Genomic DNA, 17,573 nt, shown 5'->3' on the forward strand with positions numbered 1-17,573 from the left:
CCAATCTCTTTTGGATTCTAAACAAACTTTTCAGAGTAACTTGCTTCAACAAGAACTTTCATTTATAAAATTTTAGTTTTGTTCAAAAAACAATTACTCAGTTAGAATCACCAAAACTGCCATTGTTCGAAAGTACAGCATTAATAAAAGAATTTGCGTCATGTTGTCGGAACGTTAGAGGTAATATTGGAAAAGATATTTTAAAAAAATTTGAAGCTACTATGGAAAAAAATAAAGGTTCTTTCTGAAGTAGTCAGTGTTCTAGCTGGAAATATTTCGGAAACAATTAATTTAGAACCAAATGTTTTGGTTAGTTTGAAAAATGCTCCCGTTACATCAGTTGATGTTGAACGAAGTTTTTCCATATATAAATATATGTACTCAGACAGAAGCCACAAGTTTTTGTTAGAAAATTTTGAACACCACTTGGTCATTTATTGTTACCATAATTCTAAATAAGTTTATTTATACTTAAAAATGATGTAGTTACTTAAAATAAATGTAAATCTTAATGAATAGTAGGAAATATTTAGTTATGTACACTTTTTTTTTAAATAAAATTGTTACTATTTTACGATTTTTTTATTTATTTGTATGCATATTTTGTAAAATATTTGCATATTTTCGTGTAAACACGTGCATATTTATGCGCATATTTTCTACATTTTTATTTGCATATTTGCCGAAGTCTACTTATTACCTTATATTCCGCCACTCTACCATACTTTTTATAATCAGCTAAAAAAGCTACTGACAATGATAATGAAGAAGTGGAAATTGTAGATATATAATTTTATTATTTTTTTGTCAAGAACATGTCAAGCCGATTTTTTTTTAATAAACTTAATTTTTTTATAAATATGTGTTTCTTTTCTGTAAATTAATAAATGTTTATGCATTTTAATGACTAACACAATCAAATAACAACAGAGCTATGGTTTTCTAAAGTTAACACAATATTTTTAAGATTTTTTAAAAACTTTAAACGATAATATCTCAGCTTTCTTATTTTGTGGCTTACCATTAGGTTGCAATAAGTTCTTCATATTATATTTTTTATATACGTTACTTTTATTTTTATCGAAGGTTTTGTAACTTCTAGGGAGCAGGTTGACCCTATACCGGATAAGGTTTAAGACAATTTTTTATTCATAACTACTGAGAACGGTTTATTAAAATTAAAGTAATAAAACAAGTAAAGAAATTACCCATCTCAAACTTAAATACAGTACTTTAAATAATAGCCCACTTATTCAATTTAATTACTTGTTAGGTACCGTTAAAGGTAAAAAACTTCTCAGTTAATGGCTCTAATTGTATTTAACCCTCCTGTATCTTAATATTAATTAAGGTTTATAACAAACAAAACAGCAGAGGTTGGAATTGTTTTTCAACAAGTAACCCTTAACTGTTTCGCCATTAATCTTTTCCGACAAAAGCTAATTATCAACGCTAAGAATCAAATCTTATATAACTAAGGGGTAGCGCGTTCTGTTTGGTTTCAACGCCAACTACAAGAAATTGTTAAGATTTATTCCGGGTCGTCAATCTTACCACCCTCGACAACAACAACAAAAAAGAAAAAGAAAAACTTGTCACAATAGTTAGGGTGCTAGCCATTTAAACATTCCTCGTTATCCCGTTGCTTTGTTTACGGTTTGTATAACGAATGTCTCACTACATTCTGAAACGTTTCAGTATCCCGCACACATATAGTTGAAAAAAGTTATTTATAGCCACTAACAACTTTACAAAAGCATTCACTCCCGTTTTACTTCCTGCATAAAAAGAAGTTCTGTAAACTTGAGTCTCAAAGGGGCATATATTTTTCTTTGGAGTTAGAAAACAGGAAATTAAATTTTATAGTTGGATTCTATACACGTAATGTATTTTATTAAAAGTATTTATTTAATTATCTATCTATAGTTATTGTAGGTGATAATTTGTTTCACTTTTCAGTTTTAATGGGGGATATAATTTTACACATATTTACTAATTCACAAATTTTCTATAAGCAAATATAGAAAAACCGATTTATAGATTTTTTAACATATTGCCAAATGAAAACCACCGGTGTGGAACATTCATCTACTATTTAGGGATGTGTAACGTTAAGCACCAATTTGTAACGTTCCAACGAACATTCATTGGGTGCCAATTTGTAATCCTTCGAGGCTCAATTTGTAACATCCCAACGTTGAGCTGCTGTTGTCAACTTGTAACCGCAAACCTTAGTTTGCTGCTACAATCCGACTAACATCACTAACAACGTTGGAGTGACAAATCGTTTCCCGTTGGGACCAATTTTTAACGTCATAACCCCTAATGTATCAATTGCAAAATTTCTACATTAGACATTATACGAAACACTCCCTGGCTAGCTCACTCAGGACGTGAATATGGCCTACTCTGGAGCAACACACGCAAACAAGTAAAAAGAAGAAACAATACACAGTTAAATTAACACATGTTTATTAAAATATTAAAAAAAAAGGGAGAAAAATACATGTTTAAATATTAGGTATATTGAATTTAAATAAAAATTATTCGACTTCTTGCTACAGTGTTACATTATAGTAAGGAAAAAATGCTTGTCACCAAATCCTAGGTTTTATCCTGGTCTTTTCTGCTATGGTTGTTAGCAAGCCATGTTGTTAGTTGTGGATTTTCTTCCCCTGGAGTCAACTCTCCTATTGGAATGATAGTGCTATTCTCAGGCCGGTTGGTCTTCTGGATGTTAATATAAATTGACCCGCACCTGAGAAATGTATCCCGGAGGTTGACTCCTAATTCAGGAGACGACACAACAATTGGTTATTATACTAAAGTCATGAAGAAAATCGACATTTTTAGAAATAAAAGCCATTATATCGACTTTTGTATCGAACGGGAAGGGGGAAATGTCAACAAAAAGGAGTCTTTGTCACTAGCATTAAACTAAACAGAGAATAAAGATGGCACCTCTCGTTCCAAAGTAACAGAAATAGAGATGAAAATAAAATTCATTCTTTAGAAACTTGAGTAAAAGATAAAAATGATGATTATTAAGAAAATAGGAAAGGTAGATACTGAAATATATATGTGTAAAGAAGATAGATTTGGACGCCAACTGGTTTTTATACCAAATACCAGTAAAAATGAAAAGACAATAATGAATCAATTAAGTAACGACATAATTCTGATACAATCTATATCTGAGAAAATATATAGAAAAATAAGAGATACAATGGAGGATATCGAAGAATATGAATTATGACAGAAGATATGGAAATCGGAGAATAGAATTAACGAAATATATTAACATAAGAAAGAAAGCAGGCAATGTAGCAGTTATAACGCTACACACTTCCACCACCCAGTAGAAAAATTTCTAAAGTACCTTGAGAAATTTTTCTCATCACTAAACTCATTATATGTTATGATCATCAAAATAATAATAAAGGTAATCTTTACCAAATAATAAAGTTATCTAGATACCTAGATATAGGTATAATAACTTGTAAGTTTAGGTACTATTATTTAAACAAGATAAAGTGAAAATGGTTAACTTGTGATAAGATATAAAAATTAATATACTTATATTAACCTAAGTCAAAAAGAATAAATGACTATCACCCAACGAATTATAGTATCCGTTAAACTAAAATTTTAACTACATAATTATAAACTATGTATTACAGTATTGTAATACTATATACTCTAAATGACTTTAGAGTGAGCACTCTGGGTATTATTTCATCCCCAACGAATTATAGTATTCGTCACACTAAAATTGTAAGGTAAATAATCCTATGCTATACCTTATAGCAATTCCTTACAAGGCTTTAGAGTTAATACTCAGGATAATATTTTATCCCAACGAATTATAGTATTCGTCACACTAAAATTGGTCGTAGACCAAGAGGGAGAAAAGCTACGTTAAGGGTTATCCGCAATCTTTGGTACTGTACATCGATTATACACTGGGCCGATTGAAATCATGTTGGTATGAACGCAGTAGCTCATAATCCATGGTTAAACCTCGAAAGCGCTCCTCAGAGACGACAGTCCTGTGTACTATGAACCCCCCGACGCCATACCCTAAAGACAACCTTACCATTAAAGGAAGATCCAGTGGTATAAATGTACATCTCCACCACAGTTCGGTCCCATACATATGTAATTACATAAATATCATAAAAAAACAACTAATATGGGGACGATGTATCTATCACTCATGGAGATAAACATCGTTAGAAAGACATTCTTTCAAGAATGTTAGTTCTTAAGGGAAGCTAATTTTAAACCAAGGTAATTATGATATTAGCAATATCACTAGATATGCATATAATCATTAAGTTATAAAAGATAAGATATCATAATCATCAGTAATGCAGTAGGTATATAAATCTAAATATTAGTTATCATAATACTAATCTAGATTTTAGTTGCATATATTGCATGAGATAGTATGAGTAGAACATTATAAGCAGTTAAGAAAGATAAGGTAAACATCAAAATATAAAAGAAATAAGTAAAAATTTATTAAGACCAATCTAGACATCTATTAAGTATAAAATTTACACAAGATGAAAAGAAAACTGCACAAAATTATACTCAGTTGAACTGAAGAAGAAAAATTAGTCATAAATATACTTTGATTTAAATCCAAACGTTATGCACCTGTTAGAATAATAAAGTAATCTATACAGAAAAATTGTACAGAGCAAAGTTATACAAGAGGGTATAAAAAACAAAACCTTTCCATTGTCATTTCAAAGAGACACAACCCTACACCAGATTTCTAAATAGTAGTATGCATAAGGTTAAATCTACCTTGTAAATGCAATAAAAAAAAAATTTCATTAAAATATAACACTCAGGAAAAAGAAAATTCATTGTAGTTATGAGGGCAATCATTGTGAACTAAATCAGAGAAACTTATTATGACTAAACTTCAATAGACAGTATGGTCTGGAAACAATTACATTGTTTATTAAAGATAAGAAGATAATGAGAATGAATTCTCAGCATATTGCATATGCATATTTATGGACTAAGGCAAGTCAATAAAACAGCAAATTGACATTAAGCTAGTATAAGATAAAGTAATTTTTGTACCAAATAGTATCAAAAATTAAAGGTAGGTAAATATCAAGATAATTAAGTAACACAAGTAATTTTGATTGTCAGATAAAGATAAGTATATTCTTCACAATACCTAGTAAGTCAAAGTTCTACACAAAAGACATTAAAGATACTGCATAAAATTTGGCTTACTTATGATAAAGGAAAATACAAAGCAAAGATAAGATAAGTTGTGGTAATATCATATAAAATTGCTATAACACTAAACACTATCCAGGGATCTACACAAAAGAAATAGAACTAGAACTGCATAAATATAGACGTATGTATTTAAAATGTTAAAGACAATTCAAATGCAATCAAAAACTTCAAAGCTTCATAATCTTACACCAGAGGTTTCTATAAAAGAAGATATATGCATAAGATTACTTTCACTCCAAAAGATAAAGAATTATGCCTAACGCAACACCCCCAATGGGTAAATGGAAAATATTAACGCCCTTGTTAATAGTTTTCCTGCAGTGACCTCAAGTCCCGCGAAGATAAATCATCCTAAGCAATTTTTATGTGCTTGTCCGAACAAATCTCGTATTTGAACCCACTCAACGGAAAAACAAGACACTTGCACTAGGTATGAAAATTAGACATAAGTTATTACCGCAATAGTTTTAATAACACCATAAAGGTAATACAAGTAGCTAACTTGCAAAGGTAAGAGATAATGTGTTATTAAACGAAGATAAAGATAAGTAAATAACAATCAAACTTGTGAAAGGTAGTAGATAAATTTTCTAGCAAAGGTTCTCATAACTAAATATTTTATTAAAAAGTCAGGTAATAAAAATATGTATAAGCTTAACAAAAGAGATAAGAAGATAATTTAAAATATATGCAATACAAGATATATGTAAGTTTAAATTACACTTAAAGGTAAGATATAATAGTATAACTGCAAGTTTTACTCAAAAGATATATTTTTAATATGCATTACTGATTTTCATCGTCACTAGAATCAGTGACATCTAATTTGATATCCCTGACATGAAAATTTCCAAGATCATTTCCATCTAGATCCTTTAAATTGTAGACTAATTTAGACAAAACTTTATTGACAATACAGGGGACAAATTTTGGCGCTAGTTTTGCAGAGAAATCATCGACAGCTTTTGATAGGACAAAATTTTTCTTCCAGACTTTATCACCAACGTGATATTTGACATCACGTCTACGAAGGTTATACCTGCTAGAATTCGTCGCATAAGAGTGACGTATTCTCTTTTGCACTTCTTTGAAAATAGAAGACATATTTTCTAGTGGTCTTGGGTCGAATAGCTTGTTATTAATATTAATGACATTGCTTGCTTTGTCTTCTATTGCACCAAAGAAGGAACCGTCCAAAGGGATATTTCTGGCAAAAGTTAGAAACGAAGGACTAAATTGTGTAACTTCGTGTTTGGCTAGGCGAATAGCCTGGGCAATCTTAAAGATTTCTTTGTCCCAATCTTTATGATTATCATGTATAAAAGAACGAATAGCTGTTACGATAGTTTTGTTAACTCTCTCAGTAGGACTTATTTGAGGAAAATATCTCGCATTATACCAAATTTTTTGTACTTTATATTTATTCATTAAATTTTTGAAATCATTGGAAACGAACTGTTTCCCATTATCAACTGCGAAAATTTGTGGTACCCCAAAGATAAGAAAAACTTGATTTTCAATAAATTTAACAATAGCTGTAGAGGTAGCATTTGCCATTGGATGGACAAAAATAAATTTCGTGAACCAGTCGACAACAACTAAAAGAAAACGATTTCCATTTTTAGATCTAGGATAAGGGCCTAATAAGTCAGCAGATAAAAACTGAAATGGAAAATTAATATCTCTGTACTTTCCCATTAAACCAGCAGGAGGTACATTTCCTGGTTTACTAGCATCACAGATTTTGCACTTACTGATATAGTTTGCGACATAAAGTCTCATTCTAGGCCAGTAATACAATTCCGTGATTCTAGAGAGCGTTTTATATACTCCTAGGTGAGCAGCTGTAGGATCACCATGAAAGAGTTTCAAAATATCTTTTCTGTGAGGAGACGGAACGAAAATTTTCCATTCTGGGGAAGGATCTGAAAACTTATTCCTTGAAAAGATATGCTTGTAAAGAACCTTACCATGAACTTTAAAAGCAGGAAATTGATCTGGATTATTTTGTACTTTTTGTACCATATTATCATACCAAGTATCTGTTTTAAGATTAGATAAATCTAAAAGAGAAATTTCAGGATTTTGTTCAGGTATTCTAGAAAGGGAATCAGCCACAACATTTAAAGAACCACTACGGTGAATGACAGTGAACTTGTGACAGGATAGTTTCATTATCCATCTGGCAATTCTAGGAGAAGGGTTTTTCATGGAATATAACCACTGTAAGGATGAGTGATCAGTAATCACAGTGAAGTTTTCACTTCCTTCAATATAACACCTAAATTTTTCAATAGATAATAAAATAGCCAGCAGTTCTTTCTCAGTAGTAGTGTACTTACGTTGAGCTTTAGAGAGAGTTTTACTAAAGAAAGCTATAGGATGCTCTAAACCATCTTCTTTTTGAAATAATACACCCCCAACACCAGTGTCACTTGCATCACAAGCAAGATAAAAATGCTTGTCAAAGTCTGGACTAGCAAGAACAGGAGCAGATGTTAGTGCCTGTTTAATCTGACTGAAAGCTAAGTTAGCTTCTGGAGTCCAAACAATAGACTGTCCTTTCTTTTTACCCTTGAGTAAATCAGAAATGGGAGTACAAATGGATGCAAAATTATTCAAAAATCGACGGTAATAACCTATCAATCCGATAAGTCTACGAATTTGAGTAGTAGTTTTTGGAACTGGATATTCCAAAATAGCTTCTACTTTAGCTGGGTCAGTTCTTAACCCTTGTTGATCTACAACAAAACCAAGAAATTTAAGAGAAGGTCTACAAAACTGACACTTTTCAAAATTGACTGTAAGATTTGCATATTTAAGTCTCTTAAACAACATTTTAAGAATTTTGATATGACAATCAAAGTCAGGAGTAACAACAATAATATCATCAAGATAATAGAAAACATAAGGCTCCAGTAAAGGACCTATAACTGAATCCATAACTCTGCACATAGCTTGTGCACTATTATTTAAGCCAAAAGGTAATACATTAAAACAGAACAAACCTCTATTTTGAACTGTAAATGCAGTCTTTAATTTGGATTGATCATCCAAAGGTATCTGATAAAAAGCTTGTTTTAAATCGATTGACGAAATAAATTTAGCATCTCTTACTTTAGATATGATTGAATCTATTAAAGGCATGGGGTAACTATCAGGAACTGTTATCGAATTAAGTTTTCGACCATCAAAACAAACTCTATAGGAACTATCTTTCTTCGGAACCAACCACAAAGGAGACAACCAAGGTGTACTGGTTGTTAATGGTTCGATGACTTTCAACTTAAGCATCTCATCAACTCCTTCGTTGAAAATTTTCTGCATAGCAGGCGAAAGAGGATATTGTCTTTGCCTAATTGGTTTCGCATCACCAGTGTCTATATGGTGAGTATACAAGTGGGTTCTACCAATAGAATCTGTTGGGCCTATTTCCTTAAACAGTTTGACTACCGCATGTAGTTGTGAAAGCTGATGGGTGGATAAATTCTCTGAACTTACTATAGTATTAACAACACATGTTGACAGTTTAGCTGTACTATACGAAAAATTTGTGAAATCCAAAGAAATTCTAAACAATTTCATAAAATCCATACCTAAAATCATTTTATGTGAGATAGAAGGAACCACTAAAACTTTTAACTTTTGTGTGCTACCAGATAAGGTAACAGGTAAAAACACATAACCTAAGGTACTTTGGACATTACCATCAGCAGTAGTAAGCTGTACTGAAATATCATAGTGAAGATGCAAATTCAGCTTCTTAAGAAGAAATAAGGCTGGAGAGCCAATAATAGAGACATTACTACCAGAGTCTACAAGTGCAGATATTGTTTCACTGCCAATATTTATTGAAATATATGGTCGATTATCCTGTGTACGAATATCGAGAAGAGGATTAGTTCTACATAAAGTATCAGACGTTGAAATCAACGGAAAAGAAATATTCGCAGGATTTAAAGAAACATTGTGCGTTGTATCTATGGGAGTTTTGTCTATAGGTAAAGGATTAAAATCACAATTATAATCAGAAGTTTCAGCTCGCGTTTTAACAATAGGTGGTAGTTGAAATGTTACTCTGCTTGTCCTTTGTTTGAAGTTTTCTTCAAATTTTTTCCTGGTATGTTCTTCCCTTTTAGGTTTGATGCAGACATTTGACTGCAATGAGGTTGATTCCTGTCCGCTATCGAACAACCTCGCGCTTCGTTTTTTGAACATTTGGGGCAATGTGCCTTAATAACGTTCTTAAAACCGCAACCATAACAAAATTTATTTTTCTTGTACCTGCACTGAGGATACACATGACCTCGTTTGTTGCAATTCCAACAAATTTCATCAAGTGAATTTGTTTCATATGAAAATTTCTTATTATTATTATTAAAGTGGGGTATAGATAACGCAGACTCAATTCTTTTACAGTAAGAGGTAAGATCAGATACAGTGTCTATATCGTGCAAAGCCAAAGCTTTGATGTAGTCTGGCAAAAGACCACGTCTAATTTCAGATACTTTATCTTTCTCTGAAACGACAGAAGGTAAACGGAAGAAAAGAGCTTCAAAATTAGAGATAAATGTAGATACAGGTTCTCGAAAAGATTGCCTTGTAGAACGAATTTGTTCCCACAAATTCCTCTCATAATCTGATGGAAGATAAGTTTCCTTTAAAGCGGCAACTAAGTCAGACCATGACTGAAATGTCTTTTTAAGAAGATGATTATGCCACCAAGTGAAAGCATTGCCATCAAACAGATCTCCTGCAGAAAGAAACAGGTCATCATTAGAACAATTCCTGGAGATTTTAAGCGTCTCAATTTGTTCAAGAAAAGGAATCAAAGGCTGTTTGCCGGAAAACTTTTGAATTCCCCATTTATAAATGGGCACAGACTTTACTACTGAAGATGCAGTATGTGGTTCTACCCTAACTGGAGTAGATTCTGAAGGAAGATTAAGTTTTTCCACAAGCACACCCTCAATTGACAATAATTTACTCCGTAACTGTCTTTTGAGTGTTTCCTGCGTTGAAGAAGTGGTCTTCAGACGAGATACACGGCCAGACAAATGAGTTAAACGAGAACAAATACATTTGTACCTATAATCAGACTTACTACCTGAAAATTCATCGATGATACTAGATAAATCAGCAAGAGTAGCCAAGGCCTGATTATGGTCTTGCTCAAATTCAAGAGGGACAACTGTTTCAGAGAAGCTTCTGTCTGATGCTTCCTGAGACAAAATTCCACTAAGGACTCTTCTTTTCTCATCGACAGTAGAAGGAACCTCAAGATCTCTAATAAGTAACTCATAGGTTAACTCATCAGTTTTCAAATGCTTAGGGTTGATGGTAGCCATTTTGTTAGATTATTTAAAAAACAATAATTTATGTAAACCAACAAGTAACCAAATCAACTTTAAAGATAAAGATAATTAAATTTACGAAAATAATATAAAACTACTATTTTATATTTAATTAAGTTTTAACACTACCCAACAACACATGAACTTGTCAAGGTTAATGATAACCAGCAGACAAAAAAGGTTGGTGATCAAAAAAAAACTATCAGTAAAAATTAGATAAAAAAATAAGTATAAAAAAGTAAGTAAGATAGAAAATAGATATTTTTACTGAAATTTAATAAATTTACTACTCAAAATAGGAAGAAAAATGTTAAAGATAATAATAGCAAGAAAATATAAAAGTATTGTTTCAACTAAATACAAGAATGTATGCATTACTCAGAGTATTTTACGTTGGTGCGCCAATTTGTAACGTTAAGCACCAATTTGTAACGTTCCAACGAACATTCATTGGGTGCCAATTTGTAATCCTTCGAGGCTCAATTTGTAACATCCCAACGTTGAGCTGCTGTTGTCAACTTGTAACCGCAAACCTTAGTTTGCTGCTACAATCCGACTAACATCACTAACAACGTTGGAGTGACAAATCGTTTCCCGTTGGGACCAATTTTTAACGTCATAACCCCTAATGTATCAATTGCAAAATTTCTACATTAGACATTATACGAAACACTCCCTGGCTAGCTCACTCAGGACGTGAATATGGCCTACTCTGGAGCAACACACGCAAACAAGTAAAAAGAAGAAACAATACACAGTTAAATTAACACATGTTTATTAAAATATTAAAAAAAAAGGGAGAAAAATACATGTTTAAATATTAGGTATATTGAATTTAAATAAAAATTATTCGACTTCTTGCTACAGTGTTACATTATAGTAAGGAAAAAATGCTTGTCACCAAATCCTAGGTTTTATCCTGGTCTTTTCTGCTATGGTTGTTAGCAAGCCATGTTGTTAGTTGTGGATTTTCTTCCCCTGGAGTCAACTCTCCTATTGGAATGATAGTGCTATTCTCAGGCCGGTTGGTCTTCTGGATGTTAATATAAATTGACCCGCACCTGAGAAATGTATCCCGGAGGTTGACTCCTAATTCAGGAGACGACACAACAATTGGTTATTATACTAAAGTCATGAAGAAAATCGACATTTTTAGAAATAAAAGCCATTATATCGACTTTTGTATCGAACGGGAAGGGGGAAATGTCAACAAAAAGGAGTCTTTGTCACTAGCATTAAACTAAACAGAGAATAAAGATGGCACCTCTCGTTCCAAAGTAACAGAAATAGAGATGAAAATAAAATTCATTCTTTAGAAACTTGAGTAAAAGATAAAAATGATGATTATTAAGAAAATAGGAAAGGTAGATACTGAAATATATATGTGTAAAGAAGATAGATTTGGACGCCAACTGGTTTTTATACCAAATACCAGTAAAAATGAAAAGACAATAATGAATCAATTAAGTAACGACATAATTCTGATACAATCTATATCTGAGAAAATATATAGAAAAATAAGAGATACAATGGAGGATATCGAAGAATATGAATTATGACAGAAGATATGGAAATCGGAGAATAGAATTAACGAAATATATTAACATAAGAAAGAAAGCAGGCAATGTAGCAGTTATAACGCTACAGATGATTCGGCCCTTAGTCTGGTTTGGTAAAAGTTGCTTATTTGATATAAAAAAACTCATTAAAATAAGTGAACAAAGGTTTTTTATTACCATTACGTTAAACATTAAACTGTATAGTAGATAAGTGAACTAAAATTAATCGTCATTAATTTTTTTTAACACCTGTGCGGTGTTTGTATACTGCTATCTGGACACAAATGACCAATTATCAGTTATTTTCTGACCTAACCTAATAAACAGCAAATGCTTAAATCTAAGGCTTACCTTATGGCTTACTCTTATTTTATCTATCAACTAATGCACTACAAGTAACATGTAATAACTTCAAAGCACTATACTCTGCTTTTTACACTAAATTGTTACACATTTACACTAACTCAAATGGTTTTGTCCTTATAAGTCTTCTCTTTAGTTCAGTGTTGTCAAGAAGCTGGATTGCCTCGACATTCACATGACTATGCAGCCTCTGCTTGTGACTTTCTGCTGTTCTCTTGACTATTTCGATCAGTTTCCATACCCAGTTCCTAGTGGAGTTGTTTTTAAGTACTTTGTTTTGAAATCTCTGGATAATATGTAGATTATTAGCTTTGGTATAACCCCAGAATTGGCACCCATATACCCATACTGGCCTCAGTACTTGCTTGTAGACGGATAATTTATTATGAATTGATAATGTTGAATTTTTTTCAATCAGCCAATACAATTTCTTAGATCTAATATCAAGCTCTCCTCTTTTGTTTTTGATATGGACTTTCCAGCGCAGATTCGCGTCTAGGGTGAAGTTCAAGTATTTTGCTGATGTTGCATTTATTCTAACTGGAAAATTTTCTATTTTTTTAAGTTAATGTGTGCAGATTTAGTCTTATTTAATTTTACTCGCCATTTTCTGGTCCAGTTATGTATTTTATTTACTGATAGTTGCAATTTATCAGTCGCTTCTTCACTAGTGTCTCCTATCGCTAGTATGGCTGTATTATCCGCGAAGGTGGATATCCCTTGTGGCACGCCAGCTTTGAACTCCCTTAAGTCGGTGTACACTTCTTCTTGTTTTACTCTGAAATATCTATTCGCAATGTATGATTTCAAGATTTCTGAGTACTGTTTAGGCATTAACGTTTTTAGTTTATGGTTTAAACCCTCATGCCAGACTTTATCAATCGCCTGTGCTACGTCCAAGAAGATTATAGAGCAGACTTTCTTTTCCTCTAATGTCTGTTCTATTATATTAGTTATTCTGTGAACTTGATCTATAGTGGAATGTTAATTTTTGAAACCAAATTGATGATTTGGTATAAGATTTTTTCTTTCTATTATTGGTTTTAATCTTTTTAATAGAAGTTTTTCAAATAGTTTTGACATCACCGGAAGAAGTGATATTGGTCGATAGGATGTCCTTCATTGATCTTCACTAGGAGATTTACCTGGTTTGGCGATCATAATGACTTCGACTACTTTCCAGAGTCTGGGAATATATCTCAATCTAAAAGCAGCATTTATTAGGTGTCTCAGCTTAACTATGGTTTTTCTTCGTAGATTTTTTAATAGTTCTCCTGTTATGAGATCATATCCTGGAGCTTTCTTAGGATTTATATTCTCTTTTATCTCTGTTGATACTTCTCTAAATGATGTCAACGTTATTCTTTCTTCACTTTGGAGTGGTTCTTTTCATCTCAGTTCTTTACCATCATTGTCGTTGGGTTTGAACGTGCTTTCTAAATGATCTGCAAATCGTTCTACTTTCTATTCGTTACTTCTCGCCCAGTTGACGTTTTTCAACTTAATAGGAGGAGAATGAATAATTGGTCTCTTCATTCTTTTTGTTGCCTTCCATAACGAATAATTTGTGTTCTGGTCAGCTGTTAAATTACTTAAAAAAATTGTTGAATTTTTTATATTCTGTATCTCCCTTTTTAGTTTTTGTGTAGCATTATTTAGACTAGTTTTATCTCGTGTAGCTCTGTATGGCTGCCATTTTTTTTCTTAACTTCCATTATTCTACTATAAGTTCTCTGATTTCTTTTGAAAAGTTATTCCCTTTTGTTCTAAAAGTTATTGTGGGAGTATTTTCCGAAGTTACCTGTTGGATATTTTTTATAAAAACTTCTAATTCGTCATCAAGTTGCCTCGTGTTTCTTAATGACACAGCAAGATTTAGTTTGTGTTCAAGGTTATTAGTCAATATTGGATTGAACTCTTTTTTATTCACTGTATTACTCATAGTAGGGCCTGCGTAGCGCAAGCGGTAGGATGCTCGCCTCGCAAGCTGGTGGTCCGGAGTTCGAATCCTACCGCCGGCAAGAACATCTAGACATTTTAAAAATGTCTATAGGCCCCAGGTCGACTTAGCCTGAATAAAAATGAGTACCTTGGGTAAAACCAGGGGTAATAATAGACGGTTGAAGCGTAGCACTGGCCATGTTACCTTCCTTGTATACCGTAGGCCCTAGATATAGCAGACTACCCTGCTATACTCCCAAAGCCGCGACAGCGGTATAAAACGGGAGACTATTATATTATTACTCATAGTTAAAATTATAGGTAAGTAATCAGAGTTCATGTCCCAGTCGTCATTTATATCCAGATAGTTAGCTGAGATATTTTTGTAAATAAAGAATTCTATCAGGTCTGGAATTTTCTTTCTATCGGTAGGCCAGTATGTTGGTCTAACAGTGAAGATAATTTCACCCTTTTGTCCTTTAACAGCTGACAATAGTTCTTTTCCTTTAGTTGTAGTTAGCCTAAAGCCCCAGTGGGTATTCTTTGCATTAAAGTCGCCACCGATGATGTATCTTTTTCCTTAAGTGTTCACAAACTCTTTATATTGTTCTCTTTTAATGGAGTGTCCAAGAGGACAATATATTGAACTTATATTTACGGTATCTGTTTTCATCTTTACAGAGACTGTAGTAGCATGTCTGTGCTTAGTTGCATATTTTAATTCCTCATGATGCAAGATGTTATCTTTAATTATGAGAGCGCTTCCTGCTTTAGCTGCATTATCTGTGTGTATAGTAGAATATACTCTATACTTCCTAAATTTTACATATGACTGTTTATTGTAGCATGTTTTAGAAATGAGATTCAGATCAATTTTCTCAATATCTAGTACTGATTAAAACTCGATCTGATGTTGTAACAGTCCATTTGTGTTCCACGCCATTAGGAGGTTCTTAGCCATTTCTGATTTTCGGAATAGTTTCTTTAGCACTATGCTCTAGTCGGGTAACTCTGATATCGATTTGAGTTATTTTGTCATCAATTTTGGTGAGCTTTTCCAATATTATTTTTAATTTAATATCAGTTCTTTTTTCTTGTTAAAATAATACATGTCTCTTTGCATTCTTTGTTACATCGCTGTAACTTCTATTTTCACTGACCTCTGCCGTTTTTAGTTTTTTGCTTTCAATAACTCTATGGGGCGCTTTTATAACATTGTCTTTGTGTGCTCTCTTGTTTCTCATTATTTGTAATTTTTTAGCTACATAACATCCGCGGTAGTTTGCAGGATGGTTTTCTCCACAACGAAACACATTTTGGTTTATCTTCCAGTGGTCCAATCTTTAGTAAGGTGTTTACCAATACATTTTACACATCTTGGTTCCTTTTTACAGTATTTCCACGTGTGGCCGTAAGCCTGGCATCTTTTACATTGTGGAAGTAATCTGGAACTCTTTAATGGCTCGATTTCAACTCTCGTACTAAGTATGTCTGTTAAGCCGTAAATTCTATTTATATCTTCATCCTGTCTAAATGTTAGGATGAGCATATCTAGTTATTTTTTAGTTTTCCATTTGAATTTCTTGTCAGCTTTAACCCATTAGAACCCAACGTTGTGTAAACGCAACATTTTAATTGTGTTTTTTTTGTATCACTACTCAAATATAATTTTTATTGCTACATTTTATTTAAAACAGGACATAAAATACGAATTTAATAAAATATTTTGAAATAATTAAAAAGGTATATATTTTTTAATTTAGTGAATATTGAAAAAATAGAAAACTCTTTGTACGAAAGGTTACTTATTTTTAATTTCTTCATGCTCTAAACCTCTGTATGATCGCTATTGGCTGTATTAATTTTTATAGCTTCACTGTTTATGATTTTCATAGTAAAGGTAATACCAGCCTCAGTCAGGAGCTTGATCAGATCAACAGCACTTTGAAAACCTTCTACTACAACCGGAGGTGGTGGTTTTGGTTTTGATTGGTTTTTTAATTCATGTTTCTGCACTTACTTTTGCGGAGATAGAGGAGATAATGAGGTATCCATTTTACGTTTTTTGTTAGTTTTCCTGTTTTCGTTTCATACGCTAAATCTTTTTTATCAGTGCAGTATTCAAGTTTATCTGCTTTTAAGTTCTTTTGTGATTTATCAGCACTTGCGATTAACCCCGTATGTTGTTCGGCTTTTTCCAGCTATGTTAATCTCTTTTCCATATCGGTGATTATTTGACTCAACCGTTGATTATCCATATTAATTCCCTTAACATTTTCTTTTGACTGACTCCATGTGAACGTTTTGTATTCCCTGAGAACATCGCATTATTTTGTTGGACTAGTAGTGCGTATGTTTCGGTATGAATAGAAAACATTAAAAATATTTCGCTTACCTAAGTCTACTTGAATTTATCGTAATAGCATACAGCCATGGCCATTGATATCACTCACGACTAATGATATCTTAATTACTACTTAATTACCACTGATTGGATAGCGGAGCTCTGTATACGTCTATACACTTGGACGGTCAAATGAATAGTATGATTGTTATCAATGTGGCCAAAGATTTATCTTACTTTCAAAGACGAAAAGTTAACATTAAACTTAAACACATTCGAAGTTCTTAAAGTTCCTCTTTCTATAATTGAAAAAGAATACTTTTTTTTCTATAATTGAAATATCATCAATATCGGGAAACAAATAACTCTTATTTGCTTTTTTTCGTAAGAATTAAGCTACAAAATCGGCATCTTGTAGGAAAATGATTTTTCCTATGTAATAAATTTCTAGTTTTTTAGGAACCAGAAATCTTGCAAGTATAAAGGCATCTATAGAAAGAGTATCCTTGTCAGATATAAACTTCATAGCCGGCAAAAAATCTTCATCGGACGACTCATCTAACAAAAGATCGATGCTCGATTCACTTGAACTGGATGTATTTATTTTGGCCCTGTTTCTTACCAAATCTCTTAAAAATTACTTTTATTCCTAATTTTGACATTTGCTTTTGGAAAGGGTCTGATTTTATCTAAACGCGAAGGATTTAAAGTAGAGGGTACTGGAGCTGCCATCTCCACGATAAT

General features: G+C 32.4%; 2 protein-coding genes across 5 annotated transcripts in view; both read right to left on the reverse strand.

Moving 5' to 3' along the window:
- LOC140445761 (probable G-protein coupled receptor B0563.6) overlaps positions 1-17,573 on the reverse strand; it is a 294,516-nt gene that overhangs the window by 132,753 nt on the left and 144,190 nt on the right. The window lies entirely within an intron of this gene.
- On the reverse strand, positions 6,055-10,616 carry LOC140446622 (uncharacterized). The gene is made up of 3 exons (XM_072539201.1): positions 9,686-10,616; positions 7,023-9,500; positions 6,055-6,569 (listed from the first exon to the last, which is right to left on the reverse strand). The coding sequence occupies exons 1-3, from the start codon at positions 10,614-10,616 to the stop codon at positions 6,055-6,057; spliced, it is 3,924 nt and encodes a 1,307-aa protein (XP_072395302.1).

Source organism: Diabrotica undecimpunctata, chromosome 7, assembly GCF_040954645.1.
Source record: "Diabrotica undecimpunctata isolate CICGRU chromosome 7, icDiaUnde3, whole genome shotgun sequence".
NCBI lineage: Eukaryota > Metazoa > Arthropoda > Insecta > Coleoptera > Chrysomelidae > Diabrotica > Diabrotica undecimpunctata.